This window comes from Sturnus vulgaris, chromosome 2 (genome assembly GCF_052056855.1).
Source record: "Sturnus vulgaris isolate bStuVul1 chromosome 2, bStuVul1.hap1, whole genome shotgun sequence".
Classification (NCBI taxonomy): domain Eukaryota; kingdom Metazoa; phylum Chordata; class Aves; order Passeriformes; family Sturnidae; genus Sturnus; species Sturnus vulgaris.
In genome coordinates, this window is record NC_142244.1 from 17420064 (window position 1) to 17443822 (window position 23759).

The 23759-nt window shown below is 46.0% G+C and overlaps 1 protein-coding gene across 2 annotated transcripts in view; it reads left to right on the plus strand.

Moving 5' to 3' along the window:
- The first annotated feature begins 5262 nt into the window (after nt 1-5262).
- The window catches only part of RCSD1 (RCSD domain containing 1), a 29452-nt gene continuing 10955 nt past the window's right edge, over nt 5263-23759 (plus strand). Inside the window, exon 1 of one of the 2 annotated variants that reach the window (XM_014882835.2) lies at nt 5263-5441. In XM_014882835.2, the coding sequence (XP_014738321.2) occupies nt 5436-5441 (6 nt within the window). In that variant the 5' untranslated portion in view covers nt 5263-5435. The remainder of the gene's footprint in view (nt 5442-23759) is intronic. The other variant, XM_088158301.1, reaches the window with a different exon arrangement.

Genomic DNA, 23759 nt, shown 5'->3' on the forward strand with positions numbered 1-23759 from the left:
AGCTCTCTCTGCAGACAGCCTGGTTGCTGGATGGGCTGGGCACGGTTTCTTCTCAGACACAGCCTAGCTGTGCTCTGGTCCAGGCTTCCTGTCTAGGTCATGCAGTCTGTCCGTGAACAGAAACCTTTCTGTGTCCAGATAACACTCGGGGGCTGTGCAGTCTCGCTGAGTACAGCGCTTGATTCCCGAGCCAGCCCGGCTCTCCGTATCCAAATGACAGCCAGGGTGATTAAAGTCACTTGCCAGAGTGATTAAAGTCACAAAGCCGCTGCCTTTGACACAAGAGACTGACCTGTGAGTCAGCTCTGGCAAAAGCTGAAGTACTTAGTGCTTTGAAGTGCCAAAGCTTGGTGCCACATGAGACCCACCATGCAAATTGTTTCTATAAATGTTGGTTAGATTCTCTCCTGAGGAGATACCAGCCCTGCTGCTGCTAGGAGTGGCACACAAACACAGACCTTTGCTGAGCAGAGAGGTGTTGCATGCTTGTGCATAAGACATTTATTTGTTCTCACCCTCAAACTTCCTGAATAATCTTGGTTGGGAATTTAGTTTGTGACTCTTTCCTTGGTGCATTTTTTAGAAGATAGGTGAAATTGTTATAGCACTGGCCTGGTGTTCAGCCAAAAGTCTTTTACATTTTTTAACAGCCACCACACAGGCAGTGGTAAGGCAAGGTTCTCTGTGCAGAACCTGTTAGAGACCAGAAATGTTCCATTTTCAGTCAGAAAATCTTGTTCAGTCAGAGCCTGGGCTGCATGTTGAGGAAGCTGCTGGTGAGAGCCACTGCTTGTGACACTGCTTTCTAGAACACTGAGAGATGGGCAGTAGGACTGGCCTGAGAACAGTGTAATCAAAACCAGCACATATACTCAGAATTGTGTCAGTAGCCATGTTCTGACTAGTTTTGTTGGTTTATATTAATCTTGGCTTACTAAAACTAGTAACTATAGAGGAATTGTTCAGTCTGGAAGCAAGCTGTCAGTGGCTCATGCTGATATTTGTCCCACCACTATATGAGTACAATGGGATGCAGCCATGCCTCTCAACACCCCAGCTCAGTTTGTTCTCTGAAGTCAAGCAGATCAGCAGTGAAAGAAGAGCTCTCCAAAGACATTCAGGTGCTGCAGGAGATGACACCAGTTATCTGAACACCACCCACCAGCCCCTGGTGTGGCCAGGGTGATGCACCTCACTGTGATCTCATTGTTATGGTGAAATGCTCCCTGTGCCATACAGTATTTTTTAACTTTGCTTCTGGACAGGCTTTTGCCCAGAATCTGGCAATTAGGAAGCCTTAATGAAGAAGCCTGGTTAGTCTGAACCACAATGTTAGCACTCAGGCACCAGCTGACAGTCAGGAACACGTGAAATTATTCAATCTTTCTGTTAGTCTCTGCCACCTACTTTTTTACGTGGCCACCACGACAAACACACAAACTCAACATTCCAATTCAGCTTACTGAGAGCCACTTTGCAGCCTCGTCCTTCCATTGAATTCCCTTTGGTAACAGGGCTTTCCCACCAACATCAGTTCCCAGGGGTGCAGAGGGCCTGGCATGCTGGTCCGTGTGTCCGTGTGTCCGTGTGTCCGTGTGTCCGTGTGTCCGTGTGGATGTTGGCACGTGTGTGTTTGTGTGTTTGTGCTCCCAGAAGCGCTTCCCTGCAGCTGCAGGAGCCGAGCACAGAAACGTCAATGGTACGAAGCGTTCCAGCTGAGTTCATTTCCTGCTGATAAGTCCCCGAAGAGGAGGGTGAGGCTCAGTGTCCACTGACACTGCTTTAGTGGCTCGGTTTAGTGCTGAGGGGCACGAGCAGACAGCTCAGAGCACACATAGCAGAACGGTGGGTTCAAAAATCGAGTTTCCCCACAGAAGAGCGCTGCTCACGTTCGCTTCCTGTCGGGCTGCCAGTGTCAGACCTGATGCTAAAGCCAACCCAAAACAGGATGTTGGCTTTTCGAGTTGGTTGATCTTTGAAATGCAAATGTTGCTGTTACCTTATGCCCTCCCCCCCCTTTTTTTTTTTCAGTTGAGAATTGAGTTGCTTGAGTGGAAACAGGAAGGGTTGAGACCCCATTTTCAGGAGGTCAAAAGCCCAATATAGTAACAGCTGCTGGTTAGTGGTGTGAATTCCAGGAAATTATCTGGATAACAGCAGCTAAGGCCAGGCAGAGAGGTGGACAGAACCACCTCAGATATTGGCACTGACAGGTGAGCTGTACTAAAACTCGCAATACATGTCTTTAAAAAGCAGAGAATTGCAATCTGTCTTGCAGGAACCCACAGCTCCCTCCACCCTTCGTTCTCCCACCACCCTGACAAACATACCTTCCCAGATTTGGCAGCTAGGCAGACACACCCAGACGAGATTAACTGCAGGGACAGAAATGCCACAGACAAAGTTTAAGATGCTGTCCAAAGCTCTTTTAACTAACTGGTTTTTTAATAAAGCATAGCCATGTTTCTGCATCTCTTTTTTTTTTTTTTTTTTTTTTTTTTTGTTCCATCTGAGCATCCTGAAGAGGCTCCATTTTCCATCCTTTGTAGACAAAATGCAAGAAGCCAGCAAATGTTGCCCACGGTGTTTCTGAGCATGGCAGAACATCTTATGCCACCTGTTTTGCAGGAATGCCGGGATGAAGGAGTTCCTTGCACCTCTCCCCACATGCTGCCTGTAGCAGGAGTGCCAGTCATTTCTTCTGAAATAAACTTGCTGTGCTGGCCTCACATGTCTTGAAAAGAATCAGACAGGAAGCTGCAAAATCCAGGGGGCCACAATTGCAGCATTTTCTCAGTCAAATGAAATTTCCCCCCAGAGCCTGTTTTAATGGCACTAGTGATGACTATATTATTTTTGTTTTTCCTGCAGAGCAGAACAGATGTGGAACTTTTTTTTTGGATGTAAGAACAAGTTAGTCTCATAGACACTGCTGCATCCCAGGTTTGTAAGCAGGGATATACAGAAGGATTCGAAGAGTCATACTTGAAGATACCTCAAAATACTTGCAAATGCACATCATGTAAAACAGTTTCTCTGTAGAACCTCCCTTAATAAGGTTTGTTTCAAAGTTCTTGCAGCTAAAGCATGTGGGTTGTTTTTTCATCTTTTCTAGTGGTTTAGAATACAGAAACAAGAAACAGGGGAACAAATCCACACCTCACTTCTTCCTGTCTGGATAAAAATACACACCATATTTCTGTGCATTCGCCCCTTGATCCTTTAGGAAGGAAGATTTAGCATGGAAAAGTGTCAAAAGTACGGACAAAATTACAAAAGTACTCTGAGTACTGCATACCATGCCCAGAGCAATGGCATTTGGGAATCCAGCAGGCAGAAAACATTTGCTTTGTGGCAAGATACTTGGAGGCAGAAATAAATAGAGTGAAGAATTGTGGTGGGGCATCTGCAACGGCTTTTGCTTTCCTAGTATGGGTGAAGTGATACTGCCTCTGCCTAGCAGCTTCCTTTTCTGTACACGTAAGCAAACGGTTTCTTCTGCACAGCAGAACCCCTGACAGAAGAAAGAAAATGCTGAAACAGCCCCTGAGCAGCAGGAAACAGTCATGGGAGGTGTAACTTTGACGGTGTGTTTCATGGCAGATATCTTGAAAATAATACTTATAACCCATGTCCAGTGAAATTCCTGAGCTTGAAATCCTCCTTCTGTCACCACAGCAGGCAAAGCATGGGCAGTGGAAGAATCCTACCCTCCCTGCCTCAACCCTACTTCTCAGTTCTGTTTCTATTCCTTCTCCTAATGTACCATTGTCAGGACTTGAAGAAATCAATAGGATTTCCAAACAAGTGGTAGTTTCATTTTCATATGTATTTTAGATTTTATTTTCTTATATCTACAGTTGCAGCATCTTCTGGTTGCTTACAGCAGAGGGTTTTCATCTAATCTAGTGTTTCAACAACAGAAGATTAATTAGTCCTCTTGCCCAATCTCCAGATTGCAGCAACTCAACCCTATCATTCTTTTGGGTAAGGACAGAGTGACTTATATATTGAATCTGGGAGATAATTGGGTCACAATTTAAATCTGCAAATTCCACGGGAGTCCTGCAGCATGCAGGACAGCAACAGTTAACTACACTGGAAGAACCACTATCAGTAACAGGGAGCTGGGATATCATGATGCTCACATTATATCCATGCTGGAGTGTTCTCAGCCACAGCCAGCAGGGACTTGTGAAACACTGCGAAGGAGAAGTATGCATCCCTTCTAGAAAACATCCTTTAACTCTCTTCTGCCCCCAAGGTATCGTGCCAAAATGACGATATGACATTGTGTCACTTTGCAGCTGCACTCCAGGCGAGGAAGCCAGCAGAAGGCAAAGGGAGCGTTTCCAAATTCCTCTGCACCACCCTGCTCTGAGAGGTGGGGACTGAAATTCTTTGAGAAGGAGCATATGCAAACAGTTGCTAAAATAGATGTCCGGTTTTCAACACTGTGAACGGCGTGGAAAGGGAAACTGCAGCAAGAGCATTCTTGTTTTTCCCCATCCGAATTTTTCTACCACGGAAGCTTCTCGCTTCCAGTGCACAAGTCTGTCCATCCCTGGGAAGCGAGAGAACAACCTACACCTTCTGACCTGGTGATGTGAGACACGAATTCAAGGCGGAAAGAGCTGGTCCTGCTTACACCTGGACAGTGACATGGGGATCCTCTGCTAGTGCCCGCAATCAATCCCTCTCTTCTCTCTGCGGGATCGCCCAGCAGATATTTGTCCTTCCTGGGAGTCCCAGCCAGGACAACGCCTTAAATTCTGTTCAAACCCAATAATCACCCTCGCTCTCCTCCTATTCTGCCTTTCCAAAGACAGCTCATTGCTGAGTGAAATTGCCGAAAAGAAGGAAGAGAAAGGAAAGCTGCAGTTAGGAGAGGGATTCTCTCCTCACAAATAAACAGGCAAGAGACCCTGCAGCCTGGGAGAGGGAAGTGTGGACGGAGATCGCAGCAGAGATACAAGGGCAGGAACTGCAAGCAGTGGAAAGAAATAGAGACCGAACGGAGAGGTGGGAGGGGAATAAAGATAAGGTGATAGAAAATAGGAAGGAGGAGAGAGAAAAAGGGAGATGCGGTGTCCCCAAGTTTGGGCGCGGAGGCAGAGCTTGTTGCTTGTTGTCTGACCAGCCCAGCGCTCCGGGAAGGACAGTATCTGTTTAGATTTGTGTCTAAATTTAAACCCTGATTGCCTTGCCTCCCCCTCCTCTCCCCTCCCTCCCTCCCTTCCTTTCACCCACCCGCCCTTCTTCCTTGTTCGCAGTGCGGGGCCACTGGCCGGGCTCTGTCCGCTCGGGCTGGGCAGAGCCGGCATCTCCCACCCCTGCACGGCTCCGCTCCGGCTCGGCTCAGCTTTTCCCACTGACAGCAGGGAAAGGGGTGGGGAGGAAAGGATTGCCCCGAGGACACCTCTCTCTTGCGCGACATGGAGGTAAAGAAAACTTTTTTATTTCCACTAGCTTGTGACTGGCTCCGCGAATCTGCTTTAGCTCCACCTTGCAAAGCAATTTCTCCCTGAAGGCAGCTTCAAAATATCTCTCTGCTGGGGTTCAGATAAAGGTCTCCTTCCTCCCACCCCAACTCCTGTCGTGCACCTCAGACTCTTTTGCAGGTTTTGGAAAGCAGGGCGATGGTTTGGGAAGAAATTACCCCTGTGAAAGGGGAACGAAGAAGAGCTGCCGCTTACTTATTAGTCTCCGAGGTGTGATTAATTAGATTTTAAAAGGTATCATTTTGAAAGGAGGTTTTAAGGAGTCATTAAAAACGGGGACATAAGAGAGGAAACCTTCCAGGACTGACAGGCTCCTTTGGGATGGGTTCCTTCCCAGCCCCTGCAGCCGCAGTGGAGATTCTCACACTCCGCTGTGTGCAGCCCCTGTCCCACGTGCATTGGGAGCTCTCATTTTCCTTATCAATAGAGCATTTTGGATCAGGGAAAAGAACCCGAGCACCTGTGCTTGAGCGACAGAGATGAGTAGCACACCCCTAGATGGCTTTCTGTCCCTTTTTGTCCCTGTGCTTCAGGAGGGTTGGATGTCTTGTCTCAGGGTGGGCACACGGCTGGTGGACAGGAGCCTGGCTTCCCTGGTGTTTATGTTCAAGCCTTCTCCTGTGTGACACCCTCTTGGACAAGGCAGTTCACCTCCCCCTGCCTCCTGTGCCATTCATTCCACACGGGAATGGTGGTGCTTGCTTTGGTCCTGTCAGGCTGGATTTGCGAGCTTTTCAAACGGTTTTTTGAAGTGGCAAGGGAAAAATAATATTTATTTTTAGGAGGGGCACAGGAAATAGAAAGGTGATTACAACATTGGCAAAACCTCAAATTATGAAAGAGGACATTTGGTATTTCTCTCTGCTAAACAGAGACCTTACTAAACACTTTATATTATCTTCCCAGATAAGCCTTTTTCTGCGTGGATGCAGCCCCAGTACCAGGGGACATGCAACAGAGCCAGGGAACAGTGTGCTTCAAGCACCACTTCAGTTTTTCTTTGAAGAATTCCTGTGCATAACTCAGCTGTGGTAACACCCAGATGCTAACATCACCATCCTTGTTATCTGTGCTGACCTGCCCCACAGGCAAGGGTTAAATATTTGGCCTGTTCAGGTGTGTTTGTTACAAAAAAAAGCCCTCAACCGAATTATCTAAATAGATTTTGGGGTGGAAAAGGATCAGCAGCAGTGAAACCAGCTCAGCACAGACTGCTTACGTGACATGACAAATGTTTGGCTTTACAAGGGTTTTCAGGTTTGACACAGCCTAGTTCATTCACTGTTAACACTTGCTTCATTCTTTTTCATGTAGTATCCTGTGATGTTTCAGAGGATAGGGGAAATGGAGCTCCTAATTTGTTATAATTCAGGGCTGAAACAAGTATTTTGGCATGTTGAGGACACTCTCCCTTATCCCTCTCCTCTCCACACACAGAGGACTGCATCCCTTGAGTATTTTCTGTTTTGTGTTGAGTAGAAAGGAACACACCTGCCACTTCCTTTTTGGAGACGTGTGACACATATGGAAGGTCTGGTGACCAGGAAGCTACTCTGGAGTATCTGACCCAAGAGCTCCCTGCTCTCGATTCTGTCCCTTTATTGCCTACCTTTTCCCTGTGTTACCTGTTTTTTTTGGTCATCCGTAGATGGCTGAATCCATTCTTATTTCTAAAACATGTCCATTTCCATTATATTTTTTAAGTAGTGTGCTTGGTCCTGTCCCAAGCCTTCAAAAAGATGTTTAATTACCCAAAGGTAAGAAGATATTAGACCAAAACAGAGCCAAGAGCAAGAATTAGATTTCCCACCAACTGATTCTCTGCTCTGTTTCTTCCTGAGGGCTTTTCACAGGCAGGACACGGAGGCTCACCGCAGTCTTTTTGTTTTAAAATGAGATTTAAGGATCCTGTGCAGCAGGAACGAGAAGAGTCCTGTCATTTCCCTGTTTGTTTCATCAGTGGCAGGCAGAGCTGCTCTGTGCTTTCCTGCTGGCATAACTGGCAAGCTCTTTGCTCTAATGGGACACATGAGGATTACCAGCATTAGGAGGAAAAGGGCAGAGGGCTGACCTAGCCAGCTGATTTCCATCACGTCTCTGGCAGGAAGACCCTAGTTTTGAAAAACCCACAGAAGCAAGATAGTTGGGATCTCTTTCATAGGAGGGTTAGTGTGGATGTACTGCTAGCAGCAAATTAAACTATTTAAGATCTTAAAGAGGGAGGAAAAGGCAGCAAAACCCTGCCCTTGCTGTTCACATAATTTTGTGAGTCTGTTGATCTTCTTTGTTTTGTTTTGTTGTTTGGGGGTTTTTTTGGCCCTTCTGCTTGATGCAAAATAGTTTTGAGAATCAGTTTTTTTTCCAGTGTTATGGCAGATGAAAAGAAATCATGAAGTTTATACCATGGATATCAAAAATGTGTAAAACCGCACTGGGGAAAGCTAAGCCACTTGTAAAGAAAAGCAGCCCCAAAACATTCTTTGCACTTATGGTACAAAAAGTATCAGAAATTTTTGTGTTGATTTGTTAGTTTACCTCTTCACATTTGGCCCAAACTGTTTAATTCCCATGGCTTGTGGATTCCCAAACCTTCCTGCAGATGTTGTGAGTTAAGGCATCCACTGAAAGCTCTTGTGGCTGTCTGCAGCCCATATTCCACAGCAGTCATGGCATTCCTCTTCCCAGCCTCTCTGTAAGGGCTTGGGAGCATGGAGACACTTGAACTTCACTTGCACAGCAAAGGGAAACAATGCAAGACCGAATTTCCCTTGAGTGGCTCCCTATGGTGTAATGGGCTCCCTAAGCTGCAGAGGTGCAGCAGCCAGGTGTATTTTGGGAAGGCTCCCCTCTTCTTTGTGCCTGCCAACAGATGTCACTTAATTCTGTGACACCTCCATTACCATGTCTCTTTTTCTGCCACTACTCCTGCTAGATCTCCGTTTTTCCTGTTGGTGCACTGGCTCAGCAGAGGGAAAGCTTTTCCAGTGCTGAGGGCAGTTCTCTGCTCACTTCACCCTCCTGGGCAGCACTCGCCCTGTCCTTAGGAAAACTGCACTGAGGAGATGTCACCTAAGGGGACCAGATTGGGGGGGATGCAGGAATGGGTGGTGTGCAGATGAGGGGGCTGAAATCTGTGACCATCCAGGTCCTCAGAGCAGCAGGACAGGAGGTGAGCTGGGCTGAGAGAGGTCTCTGCCCACCCTCACAGCTGTGGAGCTGAGATTAGGAACAGGCATTACGCCATGGTTAGCTCTGCCAGGAAGCAATATCCCTTTCTCAGGAAGCTCTGATGATTGGCTTTCATTCTAAAAGTTAAAGTGTTCCTTTTCCCCTCTTCTTTTGTTCTTTTTGCTTAACAGAACAGTTCAACCTCAAATACACTTTCTTTAGTGTTTCCTTCTAAACCCATCAAAATGACACATTCGTGCAGTGTGTCTGTGAAAATGAAGGGACGAGTATTTAAATATTCTGGGAGAGGAACTATATGACCCCATTTTACTCCTCAGGTCTGGGCAGATTTGGGACCTGATTAACAGTAAATAGCATGCCTGTAGCAAAGAGTCCTGGAAAGGATCAGCTTTGCCACATCCCTGTGATTGGAGGCCTCCCTCTCGAAGGACAGAAAACCAAACCCCATGGGCTGTGCTGCAGCCCTTTCTTCCACCTAGCAGAGACCCCAGAATAAATGGAATTTATTTATTTTTCTGCTTTTCCTGTGTCACCAGGGAGGGAGAATTCTTCTGAACTTCTCCTCGCTCCTCAGTTTGGTTGTCTGAGTGTCCCAAGCCATGGTGACAGCATTTTGGAAACGCCTTCTGTCCTGTGCTCCACATTCTAATTGGCAGGATGCTTTGCAGCTGAGCAACATATCATGCATACCTTCTCATTCCCAGGAGCTGCTTATCTGAAGAACTGGGGAAAACATCAGCACTGCTTTATCAATAGATGCTGCTTGGAAACTTGCTAGCTTTTATCATGGAAATGAACCAGCCCACACAAACTGGGGTTGGTTTTCCATTCTGTTTCCACTTTGGTCTGTTAACAGAAGTGTTTTAGAGAGGCGGATGCTCCTTTTCCTTAAACAACGACTTTCCAGCCTGAATTTGGGATCTGAGCTGGCAGCTGAGCCCAGCAGCAAGGAAACCTCTTTGGAGGACCTTGTCTTGGTGCTTTGCAGTTTACAGGACAGCAGGCATAAGATGAATGTGGCGTAGGGACAGCAGAGCTGTTGTGTAAGGAGAAGTTGTTATTGCACACTCACTGCAGAGTTGCTCCACACCTGGTTGTGACAGAGGCACAGGGCACTTCATTCCTGCAGAGTCTCACTTAGGCATGGATTTAAGTCACACTTCATCCAGGTCACAATGCTATGCAATCTCATGCCAGACGTGCTTCTGCATCAAATCTGAGTTCTATCTTTGTATTTTATACCAGTATCTGGGTCCTGCAAATGTAGTGAGAAGGATAAGCCTTATCTGCCCCATTAGTGCCAAATGAAGTTTTCACTTTTTGAAAAGACAGAAAAGACACTGGACCAAATCCCTGTTAGATTCAAGCACGTCCCTTGCTGAAGCTGTTTCTGGAAGTCTTCTGCAAACAAAACACCACACCTCACTTGCCAGATTGACGGCAGATTTACATGCATGGCTTTTTCTTCAATATTCATCATCAGATTTTAAAAGAGCTCAAACCCTACAGAACAGGCAGCAGAGTTGTAAGGTGGTTTCTTTGTATATGCAAATACACCTGTTTACCCTTTCTAACAAGATGCACGCAGGGTTTTGGTCAGTGTAAACGACTGGTGGCTAATATGCAAAGGATATTGATTTACCACTGCCAGCTTCAACAAAGCCCCTGTTCATCCCAGGCTTCTCAAATGCACAGAGAATTAATGTGTGTGGTTTGGAAAGCCTGGATATCTAAAGGATGCAGACCAGTGACTTCTTGTGCACAGAAAGGCACAAAAATGCAAAGGAGAGGGAATTCTGGCTCAGAAGATTTGAGTTTTAACAAGTCAGTGTGGCTTTGCAGGGAGACTGAGGACAGTACTGTAAAACTGTTAGCACAGAGGAAACAGAATTTGTTAGTGAATGGGAAGAGCAGTATGCCTGGGAATAGTGGGACTCAATTAAAGGAAAGATTTATATCTCACTAAATAGCAGGAGGTCTGGCATGGTTTGGAGTAGCGTAGTGGAAACCAAATGTAGTAGAAATCTTTTTCCCATGAATGATTCAAAAATAGACTGGACTGAGCATTAGAAAGATAAGAAGCAATCTTCAGTTGTATTCAGGGTAGTGGTACTGATAGGGCCACCAGAGAGGCAGCACCATGCTGTTTCTGCAGTTCTTCCACGTGTGGGCTGCTAGGAGAAGCCAGTGGCTATTCAGCATCAGCCTCAAAAGTGTTTATGATTCCTCCCTGCTGCACTGCATTGTTCAAGCCCAGCAAACTTCTGCCTGTGGGAAGCTCAGGTCAAAATAAATTGGCATCACATCTGCAAGAGTCTGGGAATGGTTATTTTATTGCCTGTGTAAAACACAAAACCAATTTGATCTTTATTCCTTCTTCCTGTTTTTAGAATGGCTTTCTTTATCCTTTAAAACTGCATACTGCAACAGCAGTCATGGCTTACTCAAGTCAGTCATCTTGAAATACCTTTCTGCTGAGTGCCATGTTCCTCCTGATGTAAGTTCAGATGAAACATGCCCTGTTTTCATAGACACACACTTGAGCTGCTGTGCCAGGCTTCACAGGCTTCACCCCTTGGGCCTTGCAGTGAGGGCATGTTTAACTTGTGAAATGTGCACAGTCTAATTTGGTTTCCCATTTAGTCTTTACAAGGTGCATGGAGTTGTTGACACTGTCCCTCTGTGAGAAGCCAGGGTTTCCATTCCCAGTTTGAAGGTGTTCATTCCCAGTAAAAGGCAGAGGGGCTCTCCTTGCAAACAAACAAGACAGCCAGTGCCTGTGAAGAGGACAGAGGAAGAAAAGGGATGGATTGCTGAATACATCAGTTCCTCCAACAAAAAAGAAATCCTCTTAGCTCTGTGTCTTTCATCTCCCAGCTCAATGCAAAGTTTCTTTTTCCACTCACATCAGGACTTCAGTCTCATTGTTCTCATAACCAACTAATGTACTCAAAAAACACTGGATCCTTCCAGCGATTCCAGAGATCAAAAGTGGAATTTAATTTTTCTTCTTAACACCTGTGAATTCAGGGACTTGCTGGCCAGGATTCACTCATTGAGCAAGTGCTGTGCAGGCACTGAGCCCACACTTCCTGGACACCTGGTTCCGGTGGCCCAGCTTGAACCTGGGGAAACTCTGCCTGAGGTTGAAGGAACTTTAGTTCCTCTTCTTGCCAGAGAAAGAAATTGTAAACGAGTGCCAATCAGCCAGCAGGTAAAAGAAATAGAGCACTGAAGTAGGGGTGGAGTGTTTCAAAGCTCTTGCAAAACACTGGGTTCCTCCGTTAGAGCATTTTGGGAGAATTTTATGAGTAGTTTTACTCAGAAGCAGAGATCATTATCTTCTTCAGATCACCGAAAAATAATCTATGTCAAAGGCCAGGCTGCAGCTCAGGAGTGGCTTGTATGCATTTTCCTTAGGGTATAAAGAGGAGCTGTTTACCTGTGGAAAAGACTAAATTTCTTATGCATCATTATGGCTGATCCAGACTGGGCTGAAAACTCAGGCATTTTCAAACAGAACAGCAAATTACAGCTGCCTGGGTACATTTTCCCACTGTTTGGCCTGATTTTCAGTAGTCTCACAGGCTGGAGACTCTGGATGAATCCAAAGGGTGGGACAGCAGCCTTGCAGACCTGTATCCTCAGTGCCACTGGGGCCACTGAGCCCTCTGGGGTCCAACTAACAAGACATCTCTGTGGGTATAGCTCAGCATTCACACCTCAAGCTGCCTGCCAGCAGAGTGCTTGCTATCACTTTCCTCCACTCCATATCTGTGTACCTTTTTAGACTAAATTCCTGGCTTAGATAAATACAAACCTCCTTCTCTGACGTGCCTGTATCCAGTGTAGACCTAATTTCATAGCAATGTGTTACAAAGATAGCACAGTCCTAACTGATGAGTCCTGGGAGCCACTGCAGTTGGAAGCTCTGTGTAGGCTCATTTACCCTTCTGATTTTCAGTTCCCAGCCTGATAAATTAAGAGGAATTTGAATCCCTGTGCTGCTCCAGCTAGGCTGTCTCTAACTGAGTTTAAATGGGGAGGTACCACAGTCTACTTACAGTATTTATCAGAAGTATTTTGAACTGTCTCTGCATCTTGCATTCTCCATGCACCTTTCTTTGACAGTTCAGTGACTTCAGTTTCTAATTTAACCTTCTGAATAGCTTCAGATTAGATAACTTATGCCTTTTGCATATGCACTTGCTTAAAGTTCATCCTCTTGAACCACTCATTAGGCCAAGAGCAATTCCTTCCTTGTCCCACCTGAAGCATCTTGAGTCTGAGCCTCTTCGTGTTGAAATTCATCTTTTATTTTCAGACACTGTTAATGGCAGGGCTTTTTTCCTGACCCCAAGGGAGAAGATCCATTGGGTTGAGACCTTTTCTGCTATAAGGGCTGTTCCATTTGCTCAGCCTGTTTCTTTCAGAGCAGCTGTCCAAGGGTCTGCAGGTGAGAGCAAGGTGTAGCCTCCCATAGTGTCTGAAGCTACAGGTAGTCACTTAAAGGAACACCATGGTTGAGATTGCATAAAATAATTATTTATTTCAAGGCACAGTATGATAAACAAAGTTTATGCATTTCTTTCCCCACTGAAGTAATGCACATGCAAGTCCAGCCCTCCTGGCCATCTCTCCACTCTATTTCTTAGTCTAGAATTCTTGCTCACGTGAGATTAGAGCACTTGCCCCACAGACTGCCTGCCCATTTCCTGTCTCCTGTGGGCAGCCTGGGAGGTTTTGCTGGTTGTTCCTCCATTAGCTCACCCCTTACCCTTCTAGAGCAGCTAGAGCTCCCCAGAAGAAGGCCTGGAAGTACACACAGAGAGGCACCAATTAATTTGGGGGAGCTTGACAAGCTGTGTACAGTTCCCAGACCATTAAGAAAAACAGATGTCTGGAAGGGAAACACTGGGAAGCTGAGAAGGACTCTGAGGGAAGCCCTGGCCAGGAGCAGAGCTCTGAACAAGCAGCTGGTGGAGGCAGCTCACCAGGAAAGCAGCTACATCATACAGTGGCCACCACTGCTCTTCATCAGAGCTGCCACCCCACCCCTCCAGCCGTGGAGCCTTTGGAAGTCTCGAGGACACATCCCAGAGCCTTCCTGGACGAGCTGCTGAAGACACACGGGAAGCAATGCTTTCCAGGCCAGCCAGACCAACATCTTGCTAACAGCTGGTGTCAGCTGTAGATCAGGACATCAGCATCACCCTGCCAGGGTACAAATCAGCCCTTGGCTCTGACGGAGCAATTCCACATTGGGAGTGTCTGTGGATTCTTAAAACAACACAACCTCATCAACTTATTTATTCAATGGGTAATTTCTGAGAAATAACCCATTTCCCCCCCTTTCAAGCATATTATCTGCAATTTAGATATCTGCTATAGCTCATGTCTGGTTGTATCACCAAGCTTTTAGACAGTATTTATTGCTAGAGGGCTCCCATCAGATGGAGAGAAGGAGTTCATGACAGGACTTTATATCCATATCCTGCCTGACATACCAGAAAATCCAGATGTCTTCCTGAGCTAAGCTGAAAACTGTGGAGGTGTTCAGCTAATTTAATTTTGGAGAAATGAAAAGTAGTGCTGCTTTAAGAAGAGTGGGGATCTTCAATTACCTAAGAAATGATGCATTAGCTCTCAGATGACACTGAAGTCCTGCTGCCAAGTTAATCACAGAATCATGTAGGTTGGAAAAGACATGTAAGATCATCAAGTCCCACTGTTAACCCAGACCTGCCAAGCCCACCCCTAAAACATACCCCTAAGTGCTACCATATACATGTCCTTTGGGATGGTGGCTCCATCACTTCACTGGGAACCTGTTCCAGTGCTTGAACAGCCCTTTCAGGGAAGAAATTTTTCCTAATATCCTATCTAAACCTCTCCTGGGGCAGCTTGAGGCCATTTCCTCTTGATACATTCCCACTGACCTCCTTCATTGTGGCTTTTTTAAGTGAGGAGCTGAGGGCCGTATTTGACAAGGCATTCCAGAACAAGGGATTTTATTTTCAGCATCCCAATCTGAATTTTCATAACCTCAAATAATAGGAATGCTCAGTGTATCTGCTACAAGGTTCTGGCTTACTGATAGCACTCCCATTTAAGCAGCACAAACTATTTCCCCTGAAAGACTTAGAGATATGGTAAACTTGATGGACAATTGCTTCAGATGTGTCCCTGGTGTTCACTTGGAGCAGGGGAAGAGCTCTGCCACTCAGCAGCCACCATCAGCACTGTTCTTTTAAGGCCAAATGAGCAAAAAAAACCAAAACAACCACCTTTTTTTTTTTTTTTTTAAACTATTTGTTCCAGATAAATAGAGCCAGTATTTTTAAAACAAGTATATTAACATGAAGGAAATAGCAAGACACTGAGTTTTCAGGACTTAATAAAGGGAAGAAGATGTGTAGTAGTCTAGTCTCCTAGTGTAGTCAAACTTACTAGTTGTAGAGATCTGTGTTAAACTACTTGGGTTTTGTGTCTCAGTGCTTAAGGTTGCTGATAGCTGAGCTCCAGTTTGCAGTGGTAGAGCTGTAGTTAGATGATTTGCAATACATTTCCACTAGCCACACAGTAAACTACCAGCTTTTCAGTCGTTCTGTGCTTCTTTTTTTTTTCTTGAATCTGTATCATCTTAAATACCTCAGACAACAAAAAATGAGTTGAAGGGAGAGCCCTGTGTGGTATGTCTGGGTTGAAACCCAGTATGGGTGCATTTCTGTGTTGCTTCAGGTGGCAGGAGATCTCCCCTTGCATGGAGCCTCTCTAGGGAAAGGCACAGCCTCTCTGCTTTCCCCTCTTTTTCCACTTGTGTGGCTGGGTATGGCTGCATCCAACCACATATCAGCTTTATCCATGATTCTTTTCCTGCTGCCTGAAATTATTTCCACGTTGGCTGCTGTGCCTGTCTGCGAGCGGCTGTGCTGGGTTTGTCATGAGGCAATTGCAGACACAGAGCCCTTCTACAGGAAAGGTGGAGGCTGTTTCTCCTTTAATTGATTGAACTCCTAATGAAGCTTGTATTTTTCCCTGCTCTCTTGGACACCCCTGGTCACCTTGTCTGTAGGCAGCTGGCCTGGCTGGCAATGTAGATTTTTGCCTCTCTGCTCAGCCCTCCTGTTTTTTTCCTTGTCACTGTCTGCAGGCAAATGTTATGTATCTTATAAACCAAATAATCCTGATGATCATGATCTCTTTTTACTGTATGTCCCACAGCCTCTCCCCCTCAGGTCTCACTGGTACTTAACAACCTTTTATTTCACCTTCCTACCTCTCTTCCCAACCTCCTGTCTTCTCCCTGCAATAGGAGTCACCTTGTCCTTTCTTGAGTACCTTTTGTGTCTTTCCTCTTGAGCATTCTGACTTCTGGGACCAAATCACATTTTAGTCGTTGGGCTAAAATTCTTTCCTGGATTTTTGAGTAGTTGAGGGGAATTATCCTGTCGTAGATCAACTACAGGACTAATGCAGAATGGAAAGGCTGCAATCTACATCTTGCAGCCACTGCCTGACCCTGTAGATTCCTCCAGTTCACTGGGCACCCCCCTGCTCTACATTAAAATTTAACCAGTGCCTGGGATGCTGCTTCTGCACACACCTGGATTTGCCCTGCTTGACCTGTCCTTGGGTCCCTATTACATTCCCCCTGTCCCACATCCTTATCTCCTCCCACCACTCCTTTTCTCATTAGAATACTCTGAGCATGGTGAACACAAGCAAACAGGATCAGGCATCTCAAAAAACAAAAGGCACTAATTGCAGAAAAGGAAACAGTGACACCCATGTTCTGCTGGAGGTTTCTGTGGTCACCTCACTTATGGACTCCCAAACCACTATGAACACACACAAAATAATTTATTTAAATTATTGATTTTGACTGGTTTGCCATCCCCTGCACACAGAGTCGTGTCTGAACAGCCAGATGCCTTTTCCTGCTCAGGGCACAGCAGAGCCAAGAGCTGCCTGTGTCTCTGTAGGGTACAGGCTGAGGTTTCACATATGCTGGCCCTGCACAGGCAGCCTGCCCGGTGGGGACCAGGTGCTGCAGTTTGCTGCCTCTTTTGGTAATGGTGATGCTGGATCAAACCACCCTTGGCAGCCTTTGCCAGATGCAATAAGACACTTGCTCAGGAATCCTGGGCTCTCTTCTGTTCTCTGGGAGTGTGGGCTTCAAACTCTTCTGCCCAGGAAGGGATGGGTTCTAATCTAGAATTTAGGGCAAGCACTTGCCAGCCTGCTTGTTGAAGCCATGCCAACATGTAGCAAAGAATTCAAGGTTTGCTGGGGCAGAGGAGACATCCCACACCTGCCTGGTCACCTGAGTGCTCTCCTGACAGATGAAACCCTGGCTTGCTTCAGTTCTGGGGGGTATGCAGCAGTAGCTATCTAGGCATTGAAGTGCACAAGCCCATACATTGCCCTCAGCAGATTTTCCTAACAGTGATTTGAGGTAATGCTGCTGAGATTAATCAGCCCATGCAGTTGGGAACATGCAGGCACCAGGCAATTGCCAGATATTCTCATTTCCAAAAGGGAGACTCACGATCTCACTTGTGCTTTCCATGGCACAAAGGAAAGAACAACTTGCTTAGAACAATGCCTATCTCATTTTATTTTCATTGTAGTCACTCTCTGAAATAGAAGGTAGATAGTTTATTCACCACATCAAATTTCCCGATGGCTACAGATGTTTCCTATAATTCTGTTGTGAAGGACACAGCTCCTCTCCTGCTTGTCTGGCACTGGCTGCTCTCCTCTGCCTCTCTCCTGCCTGGCTCTGCTGACAGCACAGCATCTCCCTCCAGCCACCACCCAGCACCCTTGGGCCATTGGTACCTCATAGGCACCTCAAACCACTAAACCATGGAAAATCATCAGGAATTTCCCCTCTACTTTTAGTAAGCAAGTCTAGGAGTACATAAACCATTTATTTACAGTGTAGTGGATGACTACAACACAGTGCTTCTTCCTTTGAGAAACATTTCTCCCTTTATTAGTTTTTGGCTACTGATCAGCCTCTACCCAATTCCCAAATCTTGCTTGGGTTAGCCTTTAAATTTGGCAGATCCAACCCTCTGTGTTTTTCAAGTGAGGCATTTGAGAGATTTTCTTGCAGTCCTCTGGCTGAGAGCTGCTCAGCTGGAATATCCTCACGTTACCCTTTGGGCAGTGCTTGACCCCGAGTGCCAAGATGGCAGCACTTCACAAGGGAACTCTCAGAATGACAAAATCAAGACCAGATCACTGCAAGTCTTGAGAAAAATGTTGCCCTAAAGCAAAGTCTTTCCAAACTCAGGGGAATGTTACATATTTTTACATATTTTATGTAAAGTGGGATTTTTCTGCCCTTTCTCTTAAAAACAAACAATCCCTTGTAGTCCACATTCCTCATGCTATTCTGCCCTGGATTATAGTCAGAGCTCCATCCCTGTTATCACCCTCGTTATAGCTGTGCAATGGCCTTGCATTTGAGGTCAGGCACACACTCATCCTATATTCATTTATCTGTGTGGGATAAGTGTTGACCTGGTGCCACTCTGAGGAGGAATGTCATATTTCTGAGTTGTTCTTGTGGCTAACTTATTCAATGGACTCTAAGAGAAAGGCCAGCAATGATTTACCCTCAGGCAAGAAGCTTGCTCTCCACTGAAAATATTTCAAAAAGGAACAGTTCAAGAGAAGACCTGATGTGTTTTTCTGCCACTTGCCTTTCAGGAGCTTTAGTTGAATCTTTGTTAGGGCTGCTGAGAGAGCCTGAAGGCAGCACGTGTAAGCAGGACTCCTTACCTCCTCCTGACTGCCTCCAAAACTTCCATGGCTAATATTTCTTTGCTTTCTTGACATTTCTCAATTAATGAGCACTCCCTTGTCTCAAGGAAACCACAATCTACAGCTATGTAGTGAAGTGTTCAGAAAAGATGTGTGGGGGTCAGAGGAGTCTAAAATCCATCTTTGGGGCCAGGAGCTCAGACTGGTCCCAAATCTAATCTGAGGTCCTGTTGTCTTCACAGAGTATTCAGAAATCTGGAGCCCCAGCATTCACAATATAATTCACAGATTGCTTTCCCCAAAGCTGCAAGAATGAATGTGTTGCCTGTGACATCAACCAGATGGGGAGACTTCCTCTGCACTGGCTGAGGCTTCACAGTGTAGATGAAGCTTTATCTTGGACATGCAATGGTTCTGCACAGTTGTGTACACTCTCATATGAGACATTCAGTCCTTTTGTTGCAAGTCAGACTAGAAACCTGTTTGCACAACTTTCAAAATGCCAGTCCTGGCAAACAACAGCCAAAGATTCTGCAGAGCATGCTAGGGTCGTCTTTATACCTCTCAACAAACCCTTACACTCTTTCCTAACCAGATTTTATGGCCAGATATCAGCCCCAGAATTCTTCTTGTATCTTTCAAGTGGAAATCTTACTTTCTTTGCTGAACTTTCTATTATGTTTCATGCCTGCATCCTAGCAGTGAGGGGCCCATGGCACTCGGAGACCAGTTATTCCTTTTTGCTCAGCCATCTGATGGCAGCTTGAGGGAAAAGGATGAGGACTCTCTGCCATTCATAAAGCTCACAAAATGCTCATTAGGATTGTGAAATGGAGGTGTTTAATGTCTGGTAAAGGCTGATCAAAGAAAATATTGCAGAAAGATAGAAGTAGAATTTTTTTTTGTTTTTTGGTAGTGTTTAGGATACTTTTGAAGACCTGCAAGATATTCTTGTCTTGTTATCTCCTGGAAGGTAACTGTGGTAATGCTCTAAATGCTCACCAGGTTCTCAGGGCTAGCCTAGCCCCACCAGAGGAAGGTGCAGAGGTGGCTCACAGGAGCACAGCACAGGAAATATCACTCCTGTTTTACAGTAAATGGTAGGAAAGGCAGGTAGGAGCCTTGCTTCCCAAGGTGCTACAGGCTACACTGACACAATGATAGACAGGACTGACTATGAGCTATCACAGAGCCACAGCTGCAGCCACTTCCAGCTGGGGCTTCAGCCAATAATTAAAATTTACTACAATGAGACAAGGAGCAGCTTCCTTGCCAGATAAGACGCCAAGTGAGTAAATAAATCACATAAATCCCTCCTGAAACAGAGAGCTGGAAGGTCTCCAGTGAGAATGATTTGTGAAGAGGAGTAAAGAGAGAGATGGGAAGAAGGATGCTTTGCTGGGATGAAGAGGGGTCAGTGGAGCAAGAAGAGTTTTGTTTATTTAGGGCTTGCATATTGGGATGTGCTGCTTCTTGAGGCAGGGGCCCAGCGTGGTGCTGAGCTCCAGTCGGAACAAGCGTCGTGAGATTTCCTTCTAGGGATGTGAAACATGGGCCAAGGCCAGTGTGAGCCCACCCACTTCCTGGGCTATCCGTGTTCAGCCTGTGTTTGTGCTTTTGTGGGTCACAGGGAGTCCAGGCAGGCTCAGCTTGTGGGTAGCAGCATCCGCTGCTTTGTGCTGCCTCACTCCTCGTGCTGTGATTCAGGTGTTTTCCCACCCTCTCGTCTTTCACGTTGCTCTTTTGGGGGAGTTTGTGTTTTAAACACACCCTGCTTGTTTGCCTCTCCCTTCCCAGTCCAAACAATGTTCCCCTTTCAGTATGATCCTGATGCCACTGATGTACTCACATGGCTACAGATAAACAAATTAGTTCAGGTTATATTGGCAGGAGGGTGCAAGCTGGGATGAGTATAAATGTCAAATGCAGAGAGATGGCTTTGAATGAAACTACAAACTACATATCAGAGAGGTTTTTCCATTCAGTAGGGTCCAATCCTAACTAAAAACTATTCTTGAGCTTTTTTAGTTGATTTAAAGAGCTTATGAGCTGCCCATCTAATCTTATCTGCACTTAAAAAATGCGAGAGCCAAAATAACTGAGATGCATTTGTGGTGCATTTTCCAGAGCATAAGTTCATGTCCTCTGCAGATAAACAGGAAGGATACCTTAGATGGTGCCCTGTGTGACTATTCAGTGACCTTTTGCCTCCAGCTGGCCTCTGTGGTTGAGTAAAAGACGGGTCAGGGAGGAGGGATTGCCTCTTGCTGAAGGAAATCGTCCCCCCAAATTGGAGCTGTGCTTGGTCTGAGATGGGCAGGACATCTCCAGTTCATCAAACCCCAACTCTTCAGGGGAACCTTTCTGGGGAAGAGGCAGAACCTCACTGCAGGAGACACTCACCCCCTCCAGCCCCTGGGGAACCCTGAAAGGAGCCCTATTCCCTGATGCAGCATACGGTGTCATTCCCAAAGTGCTGCTCTCTGTATCAGAACCGGGTACTTGAGAGCTTAAGAACAGCTCCTTTCAGCCAAGCTGATTGCAAATGAGTTCAGTCAGGCAAGAAAGCAGCACCTCGATCAGATTAAAGGCAGTGTTTTGCCCTGCAAGCTGAGAAAGTTAGCTCACTTTGGTATAAGCTTTCCTGTGCAGACAAGGTCTGTGGCTGGCTGTCTCCTCAAATCCTGCAGCTACCTCACTGAAAAACGAGAAGGGTCAGTCCTGGGAAGGATTTGTGCAGAATGCTTTGCCTTAGGAGAGCTGAGCCAGGCAGGGAAGCAAGGGTCTGCAACAGGTTCTGTTCCCTCCTGAAATCCATGATTTGGATCAGTGCTTTTATTCCAGCAAAACCACAGCACTGCTTCCCAGTTTTTGGCCTCCAGGCAGAGTGTGATGATGGTTTATTTTGACTTAAGGACTCTCCTCCCCACAGATGCATCCCCATCCCTTCCTTAGCTGAGCGGGTCCTACAGATGTAGAGCTTGGCCTCTGCCATGCAGCAAAGAGAACCTGCTTACACTTGTGGCTGCTGTTGTTTGAAGCAGGGCTCCTGGGTATGGCTCACAAGGTATTTATGGGTGTTTTGTGGGTGCTTAATGGCAGCTTCTTACCTGTGATGGCTCACAGGTCATGGCCTGGATGTAATTTCCTCAGGCTCTGGCTGGAGCAGTCAGAGGAAAGCCCTCCCCTCTGTGCTTTGGGCTGCCCCTGCCACCCCTCCATCCCTTTCCACTGCAGCAGGGTGAGGCATGTTGGGCTGTGCTGTGACCTCCAAGGCTGAAATGATCTGGGTTAAAAATAACCCTGTAAAGAGTTAAGGGGTGTATTTTAAGCCCAGGTCATTTCAGTGATCCAGTTTACAGCACAGCCCCACAAACTCACACGGGTTGCAGGGGAGGGGGGAAGGGGGAAAGGAAAGGTCAGGGCAGAATGAGTGGTTGGAAACATAAGCTGTCTGAAAGCCAGGCCTAATGAAACTGTGCCCCAAAAACACTGACACTCTCTTGTTTTTCTCTAGCAGACTGACAACTCCCTTCTCATGGTGCAGCATGGGGTGCTGAGTATCACCTTTTCTGGATCTGTAACCAAGACACGAGCCCTGAGCCTTGGATGGCTTGTTGTATCTACCTCTGAGACATTATATTTGTCATTATTTTTGCCGTATTTGCTGTTGCTGAGGTAGTTTGTGCATGCAGCAGTGAAGAGATCCCTATGAGAGTCACGGGGGAGCTTTGCAGTGCTTGTGTCAGGATATGGCATGATGGGCTGGTGTGGGAACAGGCTGCAGGGAGTCATTCCTGTGAAACAAAGGAGGGACGTGGAGATCAGACACTGGCCTCAAAACCATGTCTAGATGCAGCTGCATGAGAATTGGACTGGTTGTTGGACAGGACCAGTACCAAAAATTGTGTAACTGTCACAGATTTCATAGCTGCTGAATACTCCAGCCTTGCAAGGTGCTGTGGAGGTGTTGCTTCTCAGATAAAAGGTGACCCATCTGGCCAAAATGTCCTACCTGCAGAAGCAGACAAGTCAGAAGATTAGTAGGGGAGGGAAGAAAATTAGGGAAGTGTAGATCTCTGCTGTTATTCAGCTGGTATTTAGCCAAAATGCTCCACTATATGATAACCAGTAGAGCCTTCCTCTTTCCAGCAGTCAAACCAGCTGTATGATGGGATTTCTGTGGGGATCCAGGCAGCCTGTGAGAAGAGCAGGATCTGTGCCAAAAACAGTGGCCTCCCTTCCCACAATCTGCAGTCAGGGGTTGGTGGGCAGTTTTTGCTCTCACAGTAGAGGCAAGGACCCTGATGCATAAGGAAGGAGAGGTTTGAGAGGCTCAAATTGGCCAATTGTACCTCAGACATAGATAAAGGCAGAACTTTCTTCCCCAGTGCTGCCAACAGGGACTAGGCTGAATTTTAAAAGCAGGTGAAGAAACATAATTTTGAAAACCGTCTTCAAATTTATTCAGTTTTATAAACTTACTTACTTGGAAGAGAAAAATGAAACAAATCCCTTACAGAGAACTTGGTAGTTGCAATTCCTTTTTTTGCAGACAGTGCCATGCTTACATTGATGGTATAAATCAATTCCTGTTTACAGCTCTGTCTCACATTTTTCAGAATATACAATGCTCAGGCACTTAATTTTATGGAACAGCAAAAGACCTTAGAGTAGCAGTCACCAAATTACTGATGGACTAAGCCTTTGACCTTAGCTCAGTGGTTTTAGCTCATGCAGACTGACCATGCTTTTCTTCTAAAAAGGAGAAGAATCAGCAGTTGACTGCAAAAAGCACAAAAATAATGTCTAAGTAATTTCAGGAAAAAAAAAAAAGAGAGAAATGGAACAGAGCTATTTCTCATCACCATTTAGAAAAGTAGTGGTGGGTTATTTCACCAAGGTGGGAAATGTGACCAGGAATGGGAGAAGTTGCATTAATATTGTGGGGCAGGAGAGAGCCAGCACTGAGCTCTGGGGTGAGAGAAGCAGATGTCTTAGTCTTAGATGTGGAAGCAGCTGAGGACTGGTACATGCTCTGGGAAAATGAGGCTTCCCACCTTCCTCACAGTGTTGGGAAGGAGCAGAGGGATACTGCCAGCCCAGCTCCTGGAAATCAGAGGAATGGTGTTCTCCTTGCAGTGCAAGGAAGGGAACTTTTGCACCCAAATACAGCACCTTCCCTTAACCAGAACACACAGAGCCTGGCCCATCACCTGGGGGTGGAAAAAAAAGTTGTAAAAAAAGATGGATATGGCACAGCACTGTAACTGCCAGAAGGGATCAGAGTAA